The 14062-nt window shown below is 48.9% G+C and overlaps 1 protein-coding gene across 1 annotated transcript in view; it reads left to right on the top strand.

Annotated features, from left to right (window-relative positions):
* The first annotated feature begins 2325 nt into the window (after positions 1 to 2325).
* PRRX1 (paired related homeobox 1) overlaps positions 2326 to 14062 on the top strand; it is a 70511-nt gene continuing 58774 nt past the window's right edge. The window contains exon 1 of the mRNA XM_082864607.1: positions 2326 to 3022. Within this exon, the coding sequence (XP_082720733.1) occupies positions 2782 to 3022 (241 nt within the window). The 5' untranslated portion in view covers positions 2326 to 2781. The remainder of the gene's footprint in view (positions 3023 to 14062) is intronic.

Below are 14062 nucleotides of genomic sequence, written 5' to 3'. Positions count from 1 at the left end.
AACGGTTTTGGAAATCTCCGCGCAAGGCACCCGCCTGCAACGCTCCCACTCCGGCGGGCCCACCTGGGAGCTCGGCCGTCTCCCACCGGCATCCCGCTAGCCCTGCCGCGCAGCTCGCCCCAGCCCAGACGCGGACAGATGTTTACTGCTTAGAGCCCCGACCACTGGGGAGACGGAGTGACGGGCCCTGCGCACCACGCGGCGCTGGCTGGGCTCTGGGGCTCCCGGTCCGGGTGCGAGCGGGCCGCGGGGGAGGGCGAAGGGATGGAAAGAGGAGGGAGGGAGTGGGTGGGCTAATGATGAAAAAGTCTCCTCCATCCCGGCTCCTTAATTAAATGCATGGAAAGAACCGAGGCGAGCACATCTGGTTTCAATCTGCAGCCCTTTGATGGCATCAAATGTTCTTTTCCTAGATCAGGGCTGGAAGTTCTGGGCTAACTGTGGCCGTTTGGAGCCCAGAAACCATTTACACACACTCGGACCCTTCTTTCTCTCCAGTCGAGCCTCTGGGCTATAGGAGAAAAAGGGAAAAAAAGAAAAAAAAAAAAGTTTAGTAATCAAGGGAGTGAGGGAATATGTGTGTATGTGTGTGTGTTTAACGAACATAAAACGCCACAAATAAACACTTAATATTTTACTTACTAGTCATATAGTAACTCATTTCTAATGAGACTATTAAAGCTGTACCAAATTCCAACAGGTCATGAAAAAATCGCTCAGCACCTCTCTGTCCTCTGTCAAGTTAGGGCTCAGCATTAGAACGACAAAGCATTATCCGTAGACTTAGATGGGGGTTCGTCCACCCCTCTCCGTCCTTCCTCCCTCCTCCACCCCCAGGGCAGCCGGACTGTACCCTGAACCTCCGCTGGAGCCTCCGCCCGCAGCTGGCTCTAGGAGTGCCCCTGCTTCCTCCGCATCTGGCCAGCGCGACCCTCTCGGCTTAGCGTCGTAGCCTGGGGAAGCGACCTTGGCCGCACCAAAGAGGTTACGAAATTGGCCAGCGTGGGGGGAAGGGGAGCAATTATGACAAACTCCTAGAGTCCTTTCTTCCAGCTAAATAAATATGTAAATTTCCTACTGCCTGGCCCCGGGATTCCTAGCGGCGCGGAAAGACTCGAATCGATTCAGTGCCTTCTAGATCTCCCCCAACCTGCCTTCAGTCCACGGAGGAAGCGTGGGAGAGCCTTCCATTATGATCACTCCTGTCATTTTATTACATTATTTAATAGGCTGCCTCTACAGGGCCAAATGCAGCCTTAATATGCTTGCTGTCTCCCTTGTTCTCAGACGCTCTTCCAGCCCCACCACCCAAAAATTGTTAGAACAGCAGGAAACGTAAAAAAAAAAAAAAAAAAAAAAAAAGGCAGAGGGAGAAGAAAATTTGATTGAGATAGTTGTGGATTTTTTCCAACAAGTTTCCCCGCAGCTGTTATCAAAACATGCAAATGAGATTTTCCAACAGGATCTTAAACAAATCTGGAGGAGTTAATGCCGAAGCAAAATAATCAGCCCGTTTGAAGTGACTATGGGTTTCAGTTTGTCTTTTCTCCCCGTGATACTATTGCAGGGGAATGATAATTAGACCTTTACTTTAAAAATCTGAAGGGGCTCTCGCGCTTTCTTTTCCCTCCCTTTTCTCCCCCTCCTCCCTCTCTCCCTCTCTCGCTCCCTCCCTCTCTCCTTCTCTCTTGCTCAGAAGTTGGCAAAGGGGGTTTTCTTAATCAGACTGTTTTTTTGGTCCGAGGGAAAGGAGGAAGAAGGAGATTGTGATGGAGAAAAGGGGTCTGTAAAACGTCAGGCACCACACAAAGGCTTTGCCACGTAATTACAGGCTCCTATTAAGTCGAGATCTGCCCTCCCAGGGGTCTCCAATTTTCTTGTATTCCCTACAAAGCCTCCTCTGCATGCCAGTTTGTGCCTTTTGAAGTGCCAGAGAGCTTCTTGATCCAACTGAGAAGGAAAAAGGAGCTCAGCAAGAAGAGGGGGAGAGGGAGAAGGGAACGGGGAAACCCACCACCACCCTCCTTCGGACTCTTGGAGCCCTTTTTTTTTTTTTTTTTTTCCTTACGAAAAGTAAAGTGAGAATCCTGCTCTCCAATACATCTGCAAGACATCACCCTCTCCTCCTGAAACTTTAGTCACTCCTGAGAATCCACAGGAGTGCAGAGAGGGGGAACACGTTTTCTTGAAGATGTTTTAAAGCTGGAACAAGCCTTCTTCTGTTGGTGCTTGAACTCTTGCCTGGGAATAACTTTTTTAACCTTAAAAAAAAAAAACCCACTTTGATTCTTCTCTCCCACCCCTTCTTCTCTGTTCTTCTGTTTGCCTAACTCCCCCGCCCTGCTGGCCTCCCCTTTCCTCTCTCCCCCTTATTATTATTTTTAGTGTGTGCGCGTGGACGCTTTTGGAGAGCTGGAAGGGATTTTTTTCTCCTGACTTGAACATAGGGTGACTTTTAATTTTATTTTTTGGTGTGGATTATCTCTTTGGACCCCGCCGGACTTGGCCTCAGGAAGGCAACCGAGGCTGTCGAAGGCTGCTGGTGCAGAACGCTCTGCTCTACACAAGGGGGTCCCCCGCCCTCCTTCCACTTTTTTTTTGTTCTTCCCCTCCTTCTCTCTCTCTCTCTCTCTCTCTCTCTCTCTCTCTCTCTCTCTCTCTCTCTCTCTCTCCACTCCCCCCCTCTCTTCCCCACTCTTCTCCTCTCCCCCCTCGCGCCCACAGCGTTTGGTGTTGATTCGAGCGGGAAGAGGGGGGTGGGTGGGATCGGAGGGGGAGACCATGACCTCCAGCTACGGGCACGTTCTGGAGCGGCAACCGGCGCTGGGCGGCCGCTTGGACAGCCCGGGCAACCTCGACACCCTGCAGGCGAAAAAGAACTTCTCCGTTAGTCACCTGCTAGACCTGGAGGAAGCCGGGGACATGGTGGCGGCGCAGGCGGATGAGAGCGTGGGCGAGGCCGGCCGGAGCCTACTGGAGTCGCCGGGACTCACCAGCGGCAGCGACACCCCACAACAGGACAGTGAGTGAGGGGCGCATGCCCGCGGGGGTGTGTGTCCCGGGTCGAGGGCGGGGGTCCGGGCTGGGCGGCTGGAGCCCGCCTGGGGCCAGGGGGAGAAAGTCAGGAACCAGGAGGGGTTGGTGGCAGTGGCCAGAGGAATGGCCGGTCACAGACAGAGGGAAAAGGATGAGAAAAGGAGGGCTCCGCGGAGGACGGAGCCAGGGCGGACGCTGGAGGGAGGCCCTGCGATTGGGGTCAGGGACTCTGCCCGCCGCACTCTCGCCGAAGCCGACGGCGCTGCCTCTCCGTCCCGAACGAGTGCGGCTGCCAGATCTTCCCGCTTGCGGGGCGACGGGTCTGGGCTGGAAAAGGGTCCCAGAGCGGTGCAAATTCGGGGAGCCCGCCCTGTTTGGGAAAGCATTGGGTTAAAGATGCTGAGTCGAGTTCGGAGGGCTTCTTCCGGGTGTCGTAAGCGGGTTGGAGGGCAGACGGGACAGAGGTGGCAGAGGGCACCGCGTAAATCGAGCTAGACCCGCGCTGCTCTGGCTGGGCACCGCGCGCGGGCTCCGAAGGCCGGGTGTGCCGGAGAGGCGGCGCCGGAGCGCCCGGCTAGAAAGCCGGATCCGCTCTCTGTCCCCGGAGCCACTCTCTGTCCCCGGCTGTTGCGGACACCTGCATAAGGGTTTGAGACCCCCGGTAGAATGAAAGGCCTGAATGACACGGGAAGACTAAGGCGAAGCAAAGGTAGTGTCCTTTAGGGGTGAAACCCGAGCTGCCGCCCCGCATGAGCCCGCACGGGAGAGATGCGCTGGGGAAGCGCGGAGTACTGTGTCGCATTGAAGGAGCTCTCCCTACTGGCCCCAAAATTTCCAGAAAAGTCCATGTATAATCTCCCTTCCGCAACCTACCTGATTGCTATCGTGCCCCCAAGGAAATCCCACCTCGCGTTATTAGCTGTACCTCAAAAAACGTGACTCCAAGTGTATCCATACGTCCTGGAGTCTATAACAGACCTGTCACCTGGCTCATCACAGGTGACATGGGGCTGGATATTTCCTAAACAAGGTTGTTAGAGTCAGAACTTGGCTGGAAGGTTTTAAATGAGGCTGATCCCTTTCCATGCCATTATTTGCTGACTGCTGTTTCGCCTTGGAACCTGGAGCCTGTGGAACCAGGGGGTCCACTGGAATTCTGTGCTTTTCCAAAAACAGTGCCAAGGTCAGATTCTCAGAAAACAGATAGCAAAGCAAACGGGACTTAGAAACAGCTGGAAGCAAGGCCTGTGAAAAATGGTGGGAGGGCCAAGCTGAAACAGGCCGCAGGGAGAGCCCATCTCTACTGCAGGCTGCCTGCTGTTCGCCCTGCAACCTTGGTCCAGGCCTGGGCTCCCCTTATAGTTTTTTAGCCAAAAGCAAACTGGGGCCGATCCACCCTACGACGCGCAGAGGCAGAGGGTGATGGGGAGTCTGACCTTGCCTGACACTAGGGAAAAACTGGGCAACTCTGAGGAGTGAAGACCCCGTGTCCCCAAGTCCCGGATAATACCTAGGTGCAGAGGCCTCCTTGTTGAGGTTACTGGTTTCTGGGGAGCTTTCTGGGGAGCTGCTCAGGCCCAGCACAGCCAGGCAGCATGACTCAACCACCGAAGGCGTAGGCACTTGTAGCTCAAGAAAATGCACTGCAAAATAATATTATTTTAAAACACTTTACTAGGGAATATTTAAACATACAAAGAGTAGGGCGAATAGTGTTACGAATTTCCATGTGCCTATTACCCAGCTTCACTAATTCTGCAAATTCCGCCGTTTTTTTGTTTTGCCATGGCTAATTATTAATCACAACGTTTGTCACTATTCGGAGAACTGAAGGCTGGAGCCACAACAGAAAACAACGTTGTGAAGAAACTGCTGTATAGAAAATCAGGGTGCGGCAAGGGAGATCAGCCAGGGCTGCTTTGCCACAAAAGCAAGCGGAGGACTGTGTAAAGCAGGCCCAGGGTCAGTGGCCGCAGCAAGCCCAGGGCCCACGCAGGCCAGGGCTGGAGAGATGCTGACGGTTCCTGTCGTTTGACTTTAAGTGGACACAAAGAGAGGGGAGTTCGAGTTCATGGTGGCCTTCTAGTGGGTACAGAGCAACACTGGGCTGAGAAGCCCAGCTGGGAAGCACCCCCAAGCTGAGGCGAGGCCACAGTGGTGGGGAGGCAGCCCAGGGATGGCTCTTTCAAGACCTAGGCCTGGCACAGCTAAGGCTGCGTTGAGCACGTGACAACCGCGGGATGGTTGGGGACAGGCAAAGGGCAGCAGGCAGAGTTGGGGACCGTTTGTCCCGAGGGAAAGGGATGACACCTGTGGGAACCTGCCTGCTTGATACTTGAGCACATCACAGAGTTTCTAGTAGTAAGGAGGCCTAGTGGGGAGTGACCCCAGAAAGGAAACAGATTCTGGGGGAGAGGGTGTTTGAGGAAGAATGGTAGACAAACAGTTCCAGAGGGAGGTCGCAGAATGCAGAGCGAGGTGATGGGAATGAGCTGATGGACAGACACCTGGGGCTGAGAAAGTAGCCGGGAAAACACACACACCCAACCCCCCCCCCCCCCCCACACACACACACGCCACAGGCCTTGCTTTCTGGAGATGACCAGGGCCTATCCTAACAAATAGTAGTTGCTTTTAGAAGCAGTGTTTCCTCAACCTCCTTCCCCATCTCTGGGATGAGAATAAGAGGGTTTGGTAAGTTGAGTGATAGCAAGTGTCCAGGAGGACCTTTGTCCTTAGTCTTGGGCCCCAAGCAGGAGATGCCAAGGAACCTGTCATGAGCTACCTAGAAGTCAGGACCAGTGGAGCCCTGCTGGGCCTCCAGTCCACTGTGGACAGTGAGGGTCAGACTGTGAATCAGAGAAGAGAGGAGTCTCCAGGCAGGGTGTTAGAGCTAGGCTGCCAGCTGCAAGACACAGAGGAGGGCACCGAGAGTCACGCGCTTTGAGCAGCCTGCTGGGAGTCTGCTCCAGAGTGAGAAATCATAATCTCCTTTGCAGAGATGAGGAACATTTAAAAGACACCTTTTCCGCTTAGAGCTATATAGAAACAGGTCCTTCCTAAATTTTCTGTTCAGCTGAAATAAGTAAAACAGACTCTACTTACACTTGCAATGTTAGATCATTAATACTGCAAATTTTTCTGAATTACAAACTGGACCCATCTTAGCAAAGAGGAGCCACGTACTGTCCAAAGTGAAGGCTTCCCGCTGATCTCCTGCACTCCACACCACAATTCTGTCCCCCCCCCCCTTTTTTATTCACTTCACTTTCCTCTCTGTTGAAGGATTTCTTTCTCCTTTTACTGATACTCCCAGCCTAGTAAATTTCTCAAACTTCTCGGTTCAAATATCTTAAGTGTTTAAAGAAACGGTTCTTTAACACGGTTAGAAATCCAGTGGCTAATGGGGGAGTGTGGAGTGAGAAGGGGGTGGTGGTAGAACAGGGGTAGTCAGGGAGAGGAAAGAGAAACAGGTCATAAAAATAGGCAGACCTACTTCTAGGAGGACGGTGCATCCCGCTGTCATTTCTTAATCTGAACTTCTGCAAACTCTTAAAAAAAAAAAAAAGCGCCTGCCTTCCACGTTCCCAACCTCTAAATTAGTGAAACCAGATTGTCCTAATAAGACCTTTCGTTGGAAACACATGTAGTCATAAAAAGGTAGACGGAAAGTCAATTAGACACGCGTGCACACTAGCACACATTCACAAGGCTGTTCTAAGTGTGCACCGGGCGCAGCTGGACCGCGGGCCACGGCGGGATGCAAATGCAGAACAGCGGCGCGGGAAAATCGATTTGTCACAAAGGGAGAGGTGTAAACGCGGCGCGAAGGAATCACCCGCCCAATGCGCCTGCCACATTCCCGGGGGCCCATCTCTGCCGACTCTTCTAGGCCAGAGAAACGCCCAGGAGAGCGGGACCGTTCTATAGGGCGCTCCCTGCTTGGAATTCACATCGGAACATCAATTCCACTGGAGTCTCAATATTTGCAACACCTACAGCGCCAAGAAATTTTACTATGCGGCACCACCCTGGGGCCCTGGAGCCGGTGCCGCCACTCTGAATTTGGGCCTCAGTTATCTCGATTCAGGGGAGGGAGCGAACGAAATATACCGTTTTAAGCGTAGCCTGGAATTTTTTTCTCTTTAGAGGAGGCAGTGAAATCCAGGATCAAGGGAGGTCACTGAGTCCCCAAGGTTGAATGTCAAGTCCAGAAAAGAGGTTGAGAATCCTGTTTACCTTACATGCAGAAGCAAGGGCCTTAATGGCCTCCTCTTACCGTTTCGGAGAAATTGACCGCCTAGTGACTCCCTCCCGCTTTGGAGCGAAGGGCGCTTGGAGTTTGAAGCTTCGGGGAGGGGAGCCTCTAAAGTCCGAGGCCCCGGCTGCCAATACTCCCTGGGGCTCCAGATCCCCCAGGTCTAGAAGACAGTGAGTCACTGGCTCCACCGTTCACTTCACTGAGGAGGCCCTACCCAAGACTCCGCAGCGCCTTTCCCGCACCTTGGGCGTCGCGCAAACCTGCATTTTTGCTCGGCGACCTTAACCTTCCCCGGGCAAGCTCAGGTCAGAGCGTAGGGGCGTCAGACGCGGAGCAGTAGGTCACTCGGGTCCCTGCAGTTCCTTCGTCTTCCCAAGGGCGTCATTTTAGATTTTACAACACGAGTAAATAAATCATCTTCAAACTAACAAGATGTCACCCCCCTCCAGCCCCCTGCGAAAAAACCCCAGCAATTTCAGAGCCAAGGAGATGTTCCTATTCCACTGGCTTAGATCAGCTCAGATCCGAATTTTGAAGCCGCTCTGGTCAGCAGACACCTCCGGGAACCTTTTTCAGTTTTAAATAACATCTATAGATTTTCAACGATGAGGATCCCTAGACCCATTTGAATTTTCTTTTAAAAGATGTGTTTCTTTTACAGTTCCTCTCCCATATCCTGTTTACCTGCTCCCTCCTTCAGCAGGGCCGACAGTCAAAACAGACCTCCACCTCCTGGAGAACCCCTCTCCTTCGCGGGGGCGCCAGGGACGCGGGTACGAGGAAGTTGCAAATCCGTGCGCGCCTGTGCGTGCGCGGCGAACCCCGCGTGCCTCTCGCTCCTGGCGGTGCGGACTTTCAATGGCTCTGAGAATATATATTTATTTTTTACCCTTTAGGAGAGATGGAGTCAGCAAAAGCCATAAGAAGTACAATTTTTAGGAATCGGGGGAGTGTATTTGTAGAAAAGAATATAAGGCTTCCTTTTTTCTTTTTTTCTTTTGTCCCCCTGAGGGTGGATAAGGGGCCAACTCCCTGTTGCCACTTCGCGTCCAAACATTTACAGAACTACCTGTGATTGCGCGCCATTGTAATCCGATTGGACGCTCTTTGTCGAATTCTGGGTTTTAATTTGAAGCGGGGCGAGTGCCACTCTCATAGTTTTGGTACACTTTTAACTCCCTTTTCGACAATTCAGAGAAGATGCATATGTCAACAGCATTATTATTTATCCACAAGAATTTGGATTCTTGTAAAATCCAATAGTTTGGTGAGCAGGCTAACAACACTCAGTTAAAAACCAACCATCTCAAAAAGTAATAATAATATCAACAAACTGCCACGAATTCCTTTTCTCGAAATGCTGTTTGTTATTAAATCAGTAAATGCGGAGAAACATTGCTGAGACGTCTGAGGAGGGACAGTCATCGGTGTTTCAGGGTCAGTGGGTTTGTTTTCCAAACACACGTACGTTTTTGAGTAAGGAACCTCCACCGTGGTCTGGATATTAGTAGATTCTTGGCATTGTCATTTGTCTAATTTAGTGAGGCAGCCTCAAGGAAGTAGTCGTACAGAGAATTATGGCCCATCAATTTTAGGTTTAAGACAAAAAAGAAAAATCACTACATTTCACTTGTCCTGGAAGCACTTTTCTTGGTGAAAAAAATATCTGGGAAGCCGATTACAGGGGCAAGCCACTTTAGGGGAGGGGAGGGGAACAAAAGCAGAAATGGTGGTGGGTTAGGGAAATTTTATGAAAGAAAATAAAGAAAACACGTCAGAACAAATCAATCACAAACACAAGTGACTTCTCAGAAGAGTCTGAGTAAAACTAGAATCAAGGATTCTGCTGTTCCCGGAGTTCTCAAATACAGGAATTTATATAGGTCTGAGTTAGGACCAGAATGCAGTTCTCGGGCACTGGATAGCCTAGTCGCTTTGCTGCACCACGTAATGAGGGAGCTCTAATTCCCAAGAACTTTGGTCCTCATTTTTGCCATTATTGATTTCCCCAGACTCAGCTCCAAATGAGGAATGCATTTGAAAAATGTGTATTAATTTGAATCCCCAAGGCCCGAGTTATGAGAAAGAACAAGGACAGGTCCTCTGGTTCCTATTTTGTCTGCTTTCAAGGAGTTATTTGCAAGCGATTGGAAATGCTCTTAACTGCCGCATGAGGAGAGACTACACCGAAACTCTCTTGCAGGAATGGCGGTCGCACCCGGCCAGAACCACAGGCTCTCTTCGACGCTCATCTATTTGGGGGAAGAGGGGCGGAAGACGTGGGGCGAGGGAGAATTAATTCAGTAATTCAGTGAAGAATTTTAACTTGTAAAATAAAGACACAGTATCTTAGATTTTAATGTTCTCCATCTCTGCCGGCCGGGACGAAGATGCGAAAACCGCCACCCCACCTCCGCCCTTTTCCTCCCAGTTCCAGGGGCACTGGGGCGCAGCGCTCGGCGAGGTGGAACGCACTCGCGAGCCTTACCAGACGCGCCTCTCCTTGCTCTCTCTCGCCGAAAGGGGGCGCATTCCTCCCAGGTCGGGGCTGGAACTTAACCCCGGCCTTCAAAAACCCTTGGACTCCCGCAGGAGAGAGAAATGTGCTGGAAGACCCCTCTACACAAGTAGCAAAAGATGGGAAATATCAATAGCGTGAAGTCACTGCGGGGCCTGCATAAATATATGCTACACATAAGTTTTAACGGAAACATGCTAACAGCTGGTAGGCTTTGTGCCTTCCTCTACTTTGAAACGAGGGTGGTCAGTATTCCAGGGTTAGCAGGAAGGGACAGAAGAGTGGGACTAGATGACCCTGGATAGGTGGGTGCTAGGGCTGATGCCTCGGTTCCAGTGGGAAGGAGAATGTCCTTGTGGAGGTGGGTGAGACATTTCTGTAGATGAACTCCAAGTATTTAAAGAAAGAGGGGCAGTTCTGAGAGACGGAGAGCTGGCAGTAGTAGTGAGATGCTGCAAAACTGCCACAGAAACCCCCAGTACCTGAAGTCCTTGGATAGGGCAGAACATTGGCCACCTTAGAGTTAGGCCCTAGGGTTAGGGTAAGCCTCTTCCCCTCAAAGGAAGAACAGTAGCTGCCCCCGCCGTCTTTTATGTGCCTGCAGCTTGGGCACTCACAACCATTTCCAACCCCTGAATCTGACTCCTGGCCTCCACTGGTCCTCCCTTTTTGGGCAAGAGTTTCAAGAGACTTACAGGACAGATGAGGATACACCCTTTTACAACTTGGGATCTTCTACTTCTCTCTTGGTCTGTTTCTCACCCTGACATTGGAGGGTCAACAGGATAAGGCAATGCTGGGAACAACAAACTGACAGAATGAATATTTTGTCTTTGTAGCTTCGATGGTAGTTTATACACACCTTCCAAGATAATCTTGAGCTTGGGCGTTCACTAGAAACAGAAGCATGAGGCCAGAACTGGAAGGGAAATTGCTTTCCCTCAAACGTTTGTCTGAGAGAACATTCACCCCATTCACTTAATTTCTCATCATCAGTATGTCATTATATTTTAAAGGACCTCACAGTGCTGGAAGGTGGTGTAGTTATAAATAAGCATAAACACAGATGAGTACTCTTCCAGTACTCCGAATATACATGCGGAGGCCAAATCTATTCAAAGACGATTGAGATATACAACTTAAAGGCCAAGGGGCTCAACTCAATCAATTTTTGAGCCAGGATATGCTAAGTTCAATCAGCTTGACTATGGGCAAAGTGAAAGGCCTAGCCAGCACTTCAGATATATACAGAGAACATGTTTTCTCAAGTTTCCGTTGTATTTATCCACACAAATTCGTGGTAGTCTGCAAAGGTCTTGGTAGAATTGGCTTGGGTCTGTTGAGTGATAGGGAGTCAGTGCCCCGGCCTCCTGAGCTTGTCCACCATCCTTTTCTTCTTTGCATTCATTCCCTGTGCCCCAACTGGCTGTCCAAGATCTGTCTGCTGTGGAGAAAACTGATGCTAGAGGCCACAGAAGCCTCTTAAATGCTGTTCTAGAATCCTCAGAAAAGGAGAGGGCTTTTGAGCAAAATATGTAATGTACTAGGTATTTTCATGTATTTGTCCTCTCTGGTGATTCATTTTATAATAGCCAGTTAGAGACTTCTGGGGGATTGAGGTTCGGGAAACTGGTTACTATTCTGCTTCTTTTCCAAGTAACTCATAAATATATGAAGTTGAAAGTTCTAGTGGGAACAGGCATTGAATCTAAATCTTTATACCTGGACATTGACATACATCACCATTAATCCAAACTGGGAGGTGACATTAAATAATTATGTACATTGTGACTTTTCTTTCCATTTTCTACCAGTGCTACTTCCCTAAATACTGGTCTGGATTACAGCAGTCACATACCACTGGGACAGGTGCCAGACTGTTGTCTGTGCTCAGTAAATGCTTATTAAGTGATAGAATGAGCTCCCTAAGTTTAGTGGATCCCCTTTCTAACCTAGCATAAGTACTAGGCCCCCTCCCCTCCTCTTCCCACTCTAAACCCTTTGCCTTGGAGATCTCCTCTAGGCTCACCACTTTAGTAACCATCTATATACTGATGACTCCCAGGATATAGCTTCAAGGCCCCCCCCCCGCTTGGAGCTGCAGATCTATATATGCATCTACCTATTGGACATTTCCATTTGAACAGCACAAAATGCTTCAACCTCAAAAACAACCTAAACATGGCACTAATGAGCTCCTTTTCCCAGTCTGATCCTCTCATAACTTTTTTATTTTCCTGTATCAAAACATGTGGGTGCAACACTAAGAAACTTCAGACTCATCCTTGACTCCTTCCTTTATGTCTCTGTCCAATCCAACTCCAAATCCCAACAATTTTACCTTCTAAAATCACTTGAATTCATCTCCTTTTTAAATCTTTACAATACCTCACCTGCACTGCTAAGCCAGCCTCCTAACTAAATGGGTCTGTCTGCATCCATGCTTGTCCTCCTCTATGTGTACATGATGGCAGAGTGGATATAATAGATCTTCAAAGAATATTGGTTGCATGAATGAGTGAATGCTAGTGCATTTTTTACAAATATATTTTTAAAAAATTCATGGCTCTCCTCTTCTTTAGAATTCACAATTGCTTTTCATTCTTTTCTATCTGAAGACCAAATTTTTGTCCTGTTCTTTTTTTAAAATCACTCTTTACTGTATATATATATATATATATATATATATATATATATATTTTTTTTTTTTTTCGGTACGCGGGCCTCTCACTGTTGTGGCCTCTCCCGTTGCGGAGCACAGGCTCTGGACGCGCCGGCTCAGCTGCCATGGCTCATGGGCCCAGCCGCTCCGCGGCATGTGGGATCTTCCCGGACCGGGGCACGAACCCGTGTCCCCTGCTTCGGCAGGCGGACTCTCAACCACTGCGCCACCAGGGAAGCCCTACAATCTATATTTTTATCTCTGCCCCAGCAACCTGCTCATTCACACACAAATGCTGATTCGAACCATTCCCCTGCTTTTCCCTAGTATGCCAGTTAAGCTAGTACGTGTGCTCTAGTCTCTTTTCTGCTTCTTTGATTCTGATCTGAAATGTCCTTGCTCCATGCCTCTTTTTTACAAACCTACCCATGCTACCTTTCAAGGTTCTGCTTCCATCACCTCCTTGTGACATCTTCTTTGTCTGCTTCTTTTAGACCAAGCAAATCCCTTTTCTCAATGCTTACTGTAGAAATAATCAGTTCCTCTACAAGTACTGTTTAATTCTTTTATAAATATTTTGAATTGTTAATTTACCTTGAGAATTTTCTTAAGATTAGAGACTTTTTTGGGCAGGGTTTATTCCACAGTTGTAGTAAGCAAATAAATCAAATAGATAATTTTAGGGAGGTATTGTATGATTCTTCTGTTTATGCAATCTCTAATGCAAGTAATTTTTAATATATGAGTAATACCAAAGTGCAATACATGCTTATTTTAGAGAATGTATTATTTTGCATTAAAAAGTTTAAATGGGAAAGTCAACTAAATTTCACCACCCTGAGGTAGACACAGGTAACAGTTAGATGTTAAAGTATTTCTTTTTTATTTTTTACACAATGTTTGTATTAATATTCTTTTTTTAATATAAATTTATTTATTTTTATTTTTGGCTGCGTTGGGTCTTCTTTGCTGTGCGCGGGCTTTCTCTAGTTGAGGCGAGCGGGGGCTACTCTTCGTTGCAGTGTGCAGGCTTCTCATTGAGGTGGCTTCTCTTGTGGAGCATGGGCTTCAGTAGTTGTGACGCATGGGCTCAGTAGTTGTGGCTCGTGGGCTCTAGAGCGCAAACTCAGTAGTTGTGGCACACGGACTTAGTTGCTCTGCGGCATTTGGGATCTTCCCGGACCAGGGTTCGTACCTGTGTCCCCTGCATTGGTAGGCAGATTCTTAACCACTGTGCCACCAGGCAAACCCATGTACAACATTCTTGATGGCTGATTTTTCTTAATTTCTCAAAGACTGTGTTTCCCCCAAATTAAGCAAACACACACATGTTGAACCCACTTGCTCTCGTCAGAAAAGTTAAACGCACAAACAACAAACAAAAGTTCTCCAAGAATGATGAGAGCTGTGACATCACAGTTATTTCCCAGCGTTCTCAAGTTCCAGTGGGTACATTTCCAGCAGTAAAGACCTTCAGAGTAAACAGTTTCTTTTTCTTTTCTGCTTGTTCTAGCTGGGAACCTTCCCTAGACATGAGCACATGTCTCCTTTTGAAATTGGAAAAGCCTGCATAATACCTAAAGGA

Source organism: Leucopleurus acutus (assembly GCF_964270905.1).
Source record: "Leucopleurus acutus genome assembly, chromosome: 2".
Lineage (NCBI taxonomy): Eukaryota > Metazoa > Chordata > Mammalia > Artiodactyla > Delphinidae > Leucopleurus > Leucopleurus acutus.
This window is presented reverse-complemented; position numbering and strand designations above follow the sequence as displayed.